Here is a 12,622-nt window from a genome sequence, read left to right on the forward strand (position 1 = left end):
AAAAGCCTTGTTACTAGCCCCTGGAGCCAGTTTTTCTGGATGTTAAATACTAATGCAAAATGCATTAGTTCTTGAGAGTTAGTCCATTGGACTGCTAGGAGCTAGGGGTTAACAAAATCCCTTCCCTTATTTCTCCCTTCTCGTCCCCCACACACAATTACAACGGCTAAGTCAGAAATAAACTGCACATCAGTGCCATTACAAGGTTCACTCTGCTTTGAGCAGTTTCCAACCTCTGTCTGCTGGGTTCCCTCTTGTGATGAACTGGTGGAATGGTTACCATATTCTGTATCCCCCTCTAGCCATTACCCTTCACAATTGCTACTCCATGTCCTTTCTTCTCGCCATTCTCTGTCTCTCTGCTGTCCTCAGTCTGTTCTTTTCCTGCTCCTCTTGGTGTTTTTTGTTTTGTTTCTCCTTTTTACTTTCTATTTTATAATTTTAGCTTGCAACTTTTAAAGCTCCATCTCTACAGTGGACTTCCCTCTACCCACCCCTGAGCCCCATTCACCCAAAATCTATGTGCTGCTTGGGAGAGAAGAGAGGGGCATGCCAGGGGTGGTCATTGGTAGTTCTATGGAGCTGAGCTACTTGTGAATTTGTGGCTGTGCTGAGAACCGCAGGAGCAGAGGAGAAGTTTGAGCCAGGGAGCTGCTTCCTGACACAGGAGCATATCCCATGGCTAGTTGCTTTAAGGCCCAACAGAAGACCAGTAGGAAAGGCACATAGTTTTCAAAGAGCTACCAGATACTTTAAATGCAACAGTGTTTGCAGTGGGCACGTTGTATTGGGTTGCTTTCTCTTTGCCCCTTCCCCCCCTTCAACACACACCCGAAACTAGTCTGGACACTTGCCTGCCAGATTAGGAAACGCTGCTTTAGAATCAACATTACTTTGGGTTTTGATTTGTTAAGTTTGGTATTCAGGCAGTAATGGTGACTGAAAAATATGGATATGTTGAGTGGGGGTTGGGGACTGATCTCACCTCAGGGTTTCTCCATGGATTTGTTTCCAACCTCAAGTCCTGCTTTATAGTCTGGCTAGTACCATGTTGTTTAAATACCTTGGTCTGTAAAAAATATTTTTAACACAGGCTGATCATATTTAGTTCCATATGAAAGGTTACCTGAAGGAAAACAGGTCCGAGTTCTGTGAAGTGATGGGTAAGCTCCATCAGAATCACTCTGGGCTACTATAAAGCAGGATTGTTAACTTTTAGCGGTAATGTGCCAAATAAAGCAATGAAAGTTGTTTAGAATTTTTTAGAAAGCTTTTACTGTGTTTCAGACCAATGATTTACAATATGTTGCAATACATCATGTATCTTTACGTGGTGTACTATAAACTCTGTAGCTTGTAGTACTTGCTCTTTAGTTATAACATAAAATGCATTAGTCTGGATTTTGCAAAGACATTGAAGTAGCAAGCCTTGTTTGCTAGACTTTCAAATGGAAGAACCTACTTGAAGGAGAGATTTGGCATTAAAATATGCCAAACTTTCAAAAGCATAAAGAATGAGAGAGATTATGGTGTATCTGTATAACAGAGCTTTAAAACTGCTATCTAGATGTGGAACTGGATTCTGTTATGCCTTAGTTACCAAAACTGATTGTCTGTTACGCAACATGAATCTTGCTAACCCTTTTCCATCTTTCAGGCTCCCAGAAAATTATCAAAAATCATCTTGCCTTTAAGGCTTCTAATAAAAATTGAAAAATGATGATATAGGCGTGACATAGCTTTAAAACATGGGGATGGCGCGGGGAGGGGAAGCAAATGAAAAATGTTTGTTCCAGAAATTTTGTTTATTTCATTTTCTTGGAAAGTGTACTTGATGGCATGTATCCTCTGGCTCTTTGGGGAATTTGGGTGTAGTATAAAATGTGTGTTCAAGTACAGTTATTCCTACAAGTGTTTCACTGATATTTAAGTACGTCAGTAGCTCTGGATGTGAGTTGATATGCCGCAGGTGATTTTCCTTCATCTTACATATAAGCATATAGTGCTTTTCACAGCTAAAAATCTCAATCTATTATGAGATTAGTTTTCATTTGACTTTTAGGCTAAGTGGTGGTTATCAGTTTACTCACAAAAACCAAAAATGTGTTGAGATCCCACACTGTAGTTTAGCTAGATGCTATGATGATAGGCACTAAAGGAAAAATATTACGTAGGCAGCTTGCCAGAATCTATGAATCTTTTACATAGTTGCTTTCCAAAGACTGCTGTACAATTGCCTGCAACTCTTGCACAGTTGCCACAATTTTCGTCTCACTGAACTGTTACATGGACAAATAACAAAGGAATCTATTTGAATGAGGCTCCAATTAAACTCTCCTGTTTTGACATACTTGCTTTCTTCACTAACCAGTGCCAAGTATTTCTTCTTTATGGGTCATAATGAAAGCAAAGACTCAGTGCAGAAAAGTTAAACAAAGCTGTTTCAGCTCTCTGTTCTGTGGAAAATTATGCAGTTGGTTATCTGTTTCAAAGAGAAACTACAGTTACTGCTTGCATAAATATTTAGATAAAAGCAATAGTTGTATGTACTGAGAAACAAAGGCTACACTCGTGATAGAAATGGATAGGATATCCTAGAATGTTATGTTCCAAGTGGTTTATTATGTCTGTGTATCATAACAGTTGTAAAACAGTATACAATTTTTAAAAAGCATAATAACATTAATCCTAAACTTTAGCCTTTGTGTTGGCACCTAATTTCCTGATACTTCATGGGAATCACACTCTTAAATCACTTCTGGATCTCCTATTAGAAAATTTCTCTCCAGCTGTTGTCTGTCTCCATATCATAGAATCATTAATTTTTAGTGTACAGGAATTCTGTCAAAATGCCATCTTCACAATCTTTATTGCGCTAGCTTTCAAATATGAATGAATGATGAATGCAAATTTCTGTGGAGATTTAAGTGCCTCTTTGTAATAATTTCTTTTTAATTACAGAGCAAAGAGATTGCATTCCAGCTTCATGAAGATTTGATGAAAGTTCTAAATGAGCTTTATACGGTAAGCACATTTAGTTAGCTTCTGTTGCAAGAATTGTTTGTACAAATCGATTTCTGCACACTGTAAGTGTCCCTTTCGATGGCAACCATTGGTTCTGAAATTAGGAGTGGTGCTGCACCCCTTGGCTTAAAGTAATAATAACAAACACTAAATACGTGGTTTCCATCAGCAGCACCCCCACTATAAAAATTGTTCCAGCACCGCTTATGGCAACTCGCACCAGTAGAAATAGCACAGTATTTTTGTCCAGGCAATGTCCAACCAGTTGTTTTTCCTCTCAATGTGTTTAGCTGAGCTTTATACATTTCCTAAACTAGGTAAATATGCTTAGTGCAGTGCACACCTTATTTATCAGCTGAAATGTTTTGTCTTACATGCTCATTATAGCATTTCCCAATCATTCATAATTTTTGTAAGCATTGATCCTGGAAACACTTACACTGTAAGCATCAAATAGTCCCATTGAAGTCATACCACTATGCCATGTCTTCTAATGAATATTGAATTCTGTCACAGTGTTAACGTTTAAGCATGGGTTTTGTTTTAAGTAGAGCTGTCAAGCGATTAAAAAAATAATCGCGATTAATCGCTCAATGTTAAACAATAATAGAATACCATTTATTTAAATATTTTGGATGTTTTCTACATTTCCAAATATATTGATTTCAATTACAACACAAAATACAAACTGTAGAGTGCTCACTTCATTTTTAATTACAAATATTTGCACTGTAAAAAAACAAAAGAAATAGTTTTTTCAATTCACCTAACACAAGCACTGTAGTGCAATCTCCTTATCATGAAAGTTTAACTTTCAAATGTAGATTTTTTTTGTTACATAACTGCATTCAAAAATAAAACAATGTAAAGCTTCAGAGCCTACAAGTCCACTCAGTCCTATTTCTTGTTCAGCCAATCACTAAGACAAACAAGTTTGTTTACATTTACAGGAGATAATGCTGCCCGCTTCTTATTTACAGTGTCACCTGAAAGTGAGAACAGGCATTTGCATGGCACTTTTGTAGCTGGCATTGTAAAGTATTTATGTGCCAGATATGCTAAACATTCGTATGCCCCTTCATGCTTCGGCCACCATTCCAGAGGACGTGCTTCCATGCTGATGACGCTCATTAAAAAAGTAATGTGTTAATTAAATTTATGGCTGAACTCCTTGGGGGAGAATTGTATGTCTCCTGTTCTGTTTTACCTGCATTCTGCCATATATTTCATGCTATAGCAGTCTCGGATGATGACCCAGCACATGTTCGTTTTAAGAACACTTTCACAGCAGATTTGACAGAATTCAAAGAAGGTACCAATGTGAGATTTCTAAAAATAGCTACAGCACTCGATCCAAGGTTTAAGAAACTGAAGTGCCATCCAAAATGTGAGAGGGACGAGATGTGGAGCATATTTTCAGAAGTCTTAAAAGAGCAACACTCCGATGCGGAAACTATAGAACCCAAACCACCAAAAAAGAAAATCAACCTTCTGCTGGTGGCATCTGCCTCAGATGATGAAAATGAACATGTGTCAGTCCACTCTGCTTTGGATTGTTATCGAACAGAACCCATCATCAGCTTCGACATATGTCCCCTGGAACGGTGGTTGAAGCATGAAGGGACATATGAATCTTTAGGGCATCTGGCATGTAAATATCTTGTGACGCCAGCTACAATAGTGCCATGTGAATGCCTGTTCTCACTTTCAGATGACATTGTAAACAAGAAGTGGGCAGCATTATCTCCTGCAAATTGTAACCAAATATGTTTTTCTGAGCGATTAACTGAAGTATGATTGAGTGGACTTTAATGCAGGTTTTTTTATATATACAGCAGGAGTTAAGTGGGAGGGGGAAGGGGGTTGGGGCACGGGATGGGGTGAGGCAGGCTGTGGGTGGCACTTACCTCGGGGGGGCTCCCCAGTAGTGGCAACCTCACTCCGCCCTCCAGAGCTCCCATTGGCCGCAGTTCCCATTGGCTGTGGAGCTGACACTTGGGGTGGAGGCAGCGCACAGAACTGCCTGCCACGTCTCCACCTAGGAGCTGAGCTGTGGGATGTCGCCACTTCCGGGGAGGCACAGAGCCAGGTAGGGAGTCTGCCAACCCGCCCCCCTCCTCCGCCCCAGGAACCCCTTTGAGCACCCCGGGCCGTCCCCACCCCAAGATTTAGTCAGGGGTATATAGTTGAAGTCATAGATAGGTCACAGACTGTGAATTTTTGTTTACTGCCTGTGATCTGTCCATGACTTTTACTAAAAATACACATGACTAAAATGTGGCCCTAGTAATGAACAATAAATAAAACCCATAAAATTATTGCAACCTTTTCAGTGTGAAAAAAGTGAAGGGAAGCAGTTGAATTTGGTTCAATTAGGTGAAAGGTGGACAGGTACTGATATCTCTCTCCTTTGGTTTGTTCTCTTCCTTGCATTTTTTTTTTTTAATGAAGTGATCAGTTTCCACTTGTACAGTTGTTAAAATTAAAATCTTTGAATGCTGACTGGCATTCAGGTACCCCTATGCACCTCTGAATTCCCTGAATAAGAAGAAGGATTAAAATTTTTAATCCACTGAAAATGGTGTATGAGGAAGGGTTTATAACCTATAGCATAATTGATTATTTTATAAGAAAGGGTCATTAAAATTAAATGACTTTCCAGGTTTAAAAAGCTGCTGTGCTCAAAGATGGGTTAAAGACCATCAGAGAGAAAAAAAGTGAACTAGTTATTAGCTGAAATATCTAGTAACTGCCTCTTTGAGGAACAGGCATGGTCAGTGTAAATAAATTATGTTTTAGGATTTCTATTGGTTGAGTTTCTCAATAAGGACCATATCCTGTAAATAGATATGCTTGGGCACATCCCTGTACCTGTGCAGAGCCCCATTGATTTCAGTCGGGCTCCATGTGGCCTCAGGCATTTGCCCAGGTGTATCCATCTGCAAGACCTAACCCTTCACAAAGACTCCAGCTGGTAGGACCAGAAGCCACCAAAGCAGGGAATTATCCTCCTTTAGACATTCCAGGCAAACCTTTCTCTGTCCCATAGTGATTGGTTGTTTGTTCCAACCCTTCCCCTCTTTCCTCAGTCTCCTCACATCAGCTTCACTCCACTCCTGTCCCACCTCCCCATCACCTGCATCCCCCTGCCTTTCCTTTTCTTTCCGTTTAGCTGACCCCTACGAAGTAAACCCACCCAAAACAAAACTAATCAAAATCATGGCACTAATGTGATGTTTGCTGCCATCACACTGTTCACTCTGCTTGTGTGTTCTAACCCTTCCCTCGCCCTACATCTGTCTTGTCTATTTAGACAATAATGTCTCATTGTTTCCTTGCACTCCCCCATCTGTCCGTGTTCATCTGTTGTCTCTTATTTTATACTTAGATTGTAAGATCTCTGATGCAACAACTGTCTTTTTGTTCTGTGTTTGTACAGCGCCTAGCACAATAGGGTCCTGGCACATGACTGGGGTTCCCTGGTGCTATGATAATACGAATAATAAATAATCATTAATATAATAATTCTAGCAAGCCTTAAATAACTTTTTTAACTGCAAGTTACTTGTTGGAAAACTTTAATACTCTACCTGGTTATTTTAAGATCATTGGCTGGAAGCAAAATATTATTCCACATCCAAAGGAGAGTTATCTTTTGAATGACACAAGACAGTACCATCCACTCCAAACATTTTAGCAGGAGTTCAGGCAAGCCTGGCCACTCATACTTCCAGAATGCCCAAACTCTTTATACAGTACAACCTCATTTATCCCAAGGTTTTGTGGGACATTCAGAACTTCTTGATAAATGGGTTCTGTTGACTGAGGCTTCTCTATGGGGATCCCTGCTGATTTTTGTTCAAAAATTTATAAAGGGAACCTTTAAAAACTTAGGCCTGATCTCATGTGCAGATTGTTGAGTAACTGGTTCAGGAGTAGTTTTGGAAATAGTGCTATACCAGATGCTCTAAGCCTTTTGTATTAGTGAGGGAGCCAGAAACAAAAGACAATTTCAAAACCCTTCATTGGAAATCAAGTCTTGCACGTCTTCCCGGGGAAGTCATTTTTAGCCTGTTCAAGGATGGCCCTCAGAGGACCTGATCTAAAGTCAATGGGAATATTTCAATTTAGAAAGAAGAAACTAGCCCAAGAGGAAAAATGGAAGAGAGGTCACAAAAGACTCCAAGCTATTTGTCACCCCCTATCGAGTATAGAAAAGGCTTATAATTTTGAAAAATAGCTCTTTTTGCTCAAGGGCATTTTAAGAATTTGAAAGTCTGAGCCTATAATGAAACCCCAAACTCTGACCTTTGAGAGAGACTACAAAGTGATGTTGCTTCGTGTTCAATATGACAAAGCTTAGAACTGAAAAACATGTAAATGAGATGAAATATCTCCAAAATTCAGGCACTCTCTGGAATACTAAAAACCTACTGATGCTTTATGGAAAACAATCTTTAAGAGATCATTATGCTGATTTACTTTCTCTATTTCTCTTTCCCTGTTTTCATTACTTTGGACGTCTCTATGAAAACAGGATTTTTGTTGCTTAGGATTTCATCTGTTCCTGCTGTTTTCATAGTCACCCTCTATTTGTGACATAATTAGTGTTATGATGTCATAAACAGGATTGCGGTAATAAACAGCAGGAACAGATGTTCTTGGCCTCCAGTGGATACCCAAAGAACCATGTTGATTTTGGGGATACATAGATTCTGAGTGCTGAGTCCCCTTTTTTTCCCCAGTGGGCAAGAAGGGCTTCCCCAGAGGAATGATCTGTTGAAAATCCCACAAGGGAAACTTCAGTTTTCCTCTCCCATAAGCCCCTACTTGTGACTTCTTCTGTGGGAGGAGCCATCTGGCCCATTGTGTGAAATATTCTTGTACCTCGTACATGATATTGAAATGATTTGTGCATACAAACGTGTATTATTTCAAGACAAATGGTCTATGTATTTTAATTTATTTCAGTAAAATGACTCAAATTCCCACTGGTTTCTGCACTTGTTCTTATATTATGATTCAAAACATTCTGCAGAAAATAATCAAATATTTAAACTTCATGGTGAAATATTGCAAATTCAGTACATTAAAAGTGACAACTATTTTTAATTATGTATGTACTTTCCTTTTACTGTGCCAGCCAATCAGTGTTTTCATGTTTCCAGCATCCCGGCCCAGCTGCTTCACCACTCTCTCCTGCTCCACTCTCTACCGTTCCCTCAATCAATGTAGATTAGTAATTAGCACTCTGAGTTTCTTCACAAGTGTATAAACTGTTGGAGCTAAATATCAGATCTGTCACTGCTGATGAGACTAGAAAGGGGGATATAATGTGTTCTGCAAAGGTAAATTCTGGGGCCTAAGAAAGAGGCCTCGATGGTGTCAGTATGTACCTCTATAGATTGTGAATGCTGCACTGGAACCTGAAGGATTGCCCTCATTAAGGGGTGTGTGTGTGTGTTAGATGAGGTGGGAATATATTTTCAACTCTTGCTGCTGTTTATGTTTAGTTGGAGAGACCAGTTTTCATATATTCCCAGGCCAGAAGGGATCACTGTGGTCATCTAATCTGGCATCCTGTATAACACAGGCCATAGGACTTCCCCAAAAATAATTCCTAGAGCATAGCTTTTAGAAAAACATCCAATCTGGATTTAAAAGTAGTTAGCAATGGAGAATCTTTGATGAATTGTTCCAGTGGTTAATTACCCTCACTGTTTTAAAAAAAAAAAATACACCTTCTTTCCTGTCTGAAATTATCTAGCTTCAGCTTCTAGCCATTGGATTGTGTTATACCTTTGTCTGCTAGACTGAAGAGTTCATTATTAAATATTTGTTCCCTGTGTAGATACTTACAGACTGTAATCAAGTCACCCCTTAAACTTCTCTTTCTGCAAGATTGGGTTAATGAAGCAACAGAATATTAGTTTATACTGTAGAGCCTCTTTGCAACAGTAAAGGCTAGAGCTTTAAAAAGATAAATAAACAAAATACTTCCAGGCAGGTGAAAACATAAAAAATCTTGGAATCTGTCATTTCCCACTAGCTCTGCCCATGCTTCATCAAAAGACTGCAGACAATCCAGTATCCACAATCCATAAAGGTACACACTCATAACTCCCAGGCCAGGCTTTTCAAGATCTGCCCAGATTCACCAAAATGAAGACACTTCTGTCAAGGTGTTGTGCTAAATAGACATTGTAAGCAGAGGACCCCTTCTGTTTATTGGGTCTCATAACCCCCTACACCTTTTCTGCCCTCCATTTGACCCAGCAAAGTCTCTATTATCAACAGAGTTGTTGTCTGGATTCTCCAGAATCAAGGTTACTCTTTTGACAGATGTCAAGCTGTCACTGAAATGCTGAACGTCAAAAGAAATTTTTGTTTGTGAGTCTTGCTGTTGAAAAGAGCATTAATTGAGAGACTCCAATTGTGTGGGAGACATGACTGTGTACAGGGCCAAACTAAGTTGGCCCTGGTCTACACTACAAAGTTAGTTTGACATAAGCCACCTTGCATCAACCCAGTTATTCATGTGTCAACACTTAACTTTGTCTCCCCCTGATGTAAGCTAACCATTATACAAACACCATCTCCCCAAGAGGCGTTGAACCATGGTTGATGTACTGAGGTCAACACAGCGCGAATGTAGACACTACATTACCTGTGTTGACACAGCATTCTGACCTCCAGGAAATAGTCATGTTCCCCTTGGCTCTTCTTGCAGCTCTGCAAATACTGGAGGATTGTACATCCTGTGCTTGCAATGCTCATGACAACAGTGCAGGGCTATGCAGGCTCAATGCTTCTGTCAGAGATAGTTGACAGCGACTAGTCCCACATGCACATCTACCATTAATTAAAGACGTGTTTAATCCACCACATGGTTGTCTGCCTTCACAGCACCCATTGTGGATAAGTTTACGGGTGAAAGATTTATGGTGGATGACGTGGTGAGCTTCAGGTGGTGAAATCTTCATCGTTCGAGGTTTTTAAGGCCTGGCCTTGATAAAGCCCTGGCTGGGATGATTTAGTTGGGGTTGGTCCTGCTTTGAGCAGGAGGTTGAACTAGATGATCTACTGAGGTCTCTTCCAACCCTAATCTTCTATGATTCTTCTTCTTCATGGTCCACAGAGAAAGTGAGAAATAATTATCTTATCTCGGACCCCACTCAGTGTCAACCCGAGTTTGATTTTCCACAAAGGCAACAGACCCTCCTGAACCGGTTTTGTACCAGACACGGAATTTGTGCTGCAGTGGAATTTCGGTAGCATTTTAGAGACAGTCCAGTATGTCAGTGTGGGCAGCCACAAACCCTGATACACATTGTTGAGGACTGCAAAATGACTCAATTTTCTGGAGGTCTTCGTGCATTAAATATCATTGAGAAGAACACTGTGGCCTGGCTTGCATATGCCAAATAAATAAATCAGAGTATCCGCTTTCATTTAAACACAGTAAATCCCTCTAGACTTTATGGTAGGAGAGACAATCTTGAAAAGATCACCGGAGTGTAATGTATGCAGTGATGTCTACAAACTGCCTGAAATAATAGCTTTAAGAGGTGTTCACTGTTTCATGTACCTCAATGGGCATTTGCTGCTCTAACTGAGAAACTGGGCACCAGGAATGTAGCTGTGAGCCTAGGGCCTTGGATTGCCTTAATCCAGCCTTGGCTATATGCAGTTTTAATAGATTCAGAGGGACTGCACTAAGTGGTAAGTAAACTGCGTTTAAACCTGGATTTAGAATGATCCTTTTGGTGCTTCTCCACTCCAATCAAACCATTTGGCAGAAGTTAAGTGATAGTAATGACAGACAATATCTGCTGTGTATATCAAAGACCAGAAATTTTTGAGGCATCCTAAAAATACATGTTGGTATCCTCGACTCAGCTGTCAAAACATTCTGCCCTGACAATTTTCATAAGCAATACAAAAACCTGTGGTATGCTGAAGTCTGAAAATATGGTGACAGTGCAAAATAAAATGAATTTATTATTAAAATAAGTAACATGGGCTGCTGTACCGATTGTATATTTCATTTCCTTATGTAATTCATTTAAAATCTCCAGTGTTTAATTTTAAAGGAAGTTGCTACCGAATTTTCATTCTGCTGCACAGGAGTGCCACCAAATACAGTGATGTTACACAGAAGCTATGTCCAACTTATTGCAGAGTACTAGAGATTTGATAAATAGTGAGGTCAGTAATGCCATGATGGCAGTAAAACATCAGTGATATTTCCAGAACTTGCATCAGAAATTGGTGTGGAAGTGAGTAGGATTATGAAAATATCTAATATCCAGTCTACCACCAGTCCTCTGAACACAAGCGTGAGAGACCAAGGAAAATGGGAAATTAGTATAAGATTTTGCTTTATTTCTCAGGGGAAGTGCCAGCTGGCTAGATTAATGAATCACACACAAACTCAATTTCCAGTAAGAAATACTACTTTACTGGAGGCAGTTTTGAAATAAATCAAAGACAGTAATTTCAGCAATGATAAGTTGGTGCTCTATTAAATACCTATTGATGTGGACACAGCAGCAAAATGAGGACAGACACGTGCATGGAATTAAGTGGCAGACCGCAACTTTAACACAGGGGAGGGGCACTTCCCACCCATCACCCATACTTTCATATACCAGCCATTTAATTGGTTCCAGTGCAGTACTTACCATAGAACCCATAAGGCAGGGTAGGTTCTCTTCAGCCCTACCCTGCAGGATGCAGTTCTTTCTGAGTCCTAGCACCCTCCCCCACCCCTACAAGAGGGACCGAGAGTGCAGCAGAGTGAGGAGCTCAGCCCACGAAGGCCAGAAGGTCTCATCCTATCACATGAGCCCAAGGCCCAACACCAAAATCCCAGGTCTTTTACCTGTAGAAACTTTTTTTTATTCTGTTAGCTGCATTGGAAACCAGCCACAGGGAGTGCCAGCAACAAGCTTGGTCACTCTCCACCCAACCACGCCACCTGCTATCGCACCACTTGCTCTGCACATGCCGTAGCTGTACATCAGCACCTCCGTCAGATGGATATATACCATCATCCCTGAAAACTTTTGGCCGATTGTAATGGATGTCCCCATGATGTATCATGGAACCCCCTTTCTCTAGGAATATCTTGGTGACCCTATTATTTACTTCCTTTCTAATCTTGCTCACAAGGCTCAGTCTGCTCCTAGCCCTTTGCTGTCAGTGAGTGCAGAAGTGGTACAAGCTGATCCCACTGCATGCCTCTTCTGGATGCAGCTTCAGCACTGAAGCTCAGCTGAGATCCATCTGCTGTCCTGGCAGCATCTTGTGGCCCCAGTGCAATATAGGGTGCCCACAAATCTAAACATTGCATACGCTCTGGGTAGCTTCTAAAACAAACAAACACATTGGGTTACGTATATTTTGCCATTCCCTGCCATCTTTTCCTTGGTGCAGACATAAGTCCTGTAGCCCTTGATTTCTAGTGCTCTATTTCCTGCACCTAACGTGGGTCAAAACCCTCTGCAGCTACTGACATCGCTGCCCTGATTCTGAAAAATAAATACCAAATTTACCCCGGTGAAGACCACCGTAGTGCAAGGTGTTTTTCAGTACT

General features: G+C 40.5%; 1 protein-coding gene across 2 annotated transcripts in view; it reads left to right on the plus strand.

Annotated features, from left to right (window-relative positions):
- SRGAP1 (SLIT-ROBO Rho GTPase activating protein 1) overlaps positions 1–12,622 on the plus strand; it is a 245,843-nt gene that overhangs the window by 144,845 nt on the left and 88,376 nt on the right. For both annotated transcript variants that reach the window (XM_054025469.1, XM_054025478.1), the window contains exon 4: positions 2,962–3,024. In XM_054025469.1, the coding sequence (XP_053881444.1) occupies positions 2,962–3,024 (63 nt within the window). The remainder of the gene's footprint in view (positions 1–2,961; positions 3,025–12,622) is intronic.

Source organism: Malaclemys terrapin, chromosome 1, assembly GCF_027887155.1.
Source record: "Malaclemys terrapin pileata isolate rMalTer1 chromosome 1, rMalTer1.hap1, whole genome shotgun sequence".
Taxonomy (NCBI): Eukaryota; Metazoa; Chordata; order Testudines; family Emydidae; genus Malaclemys; species Malaclemys terrapin.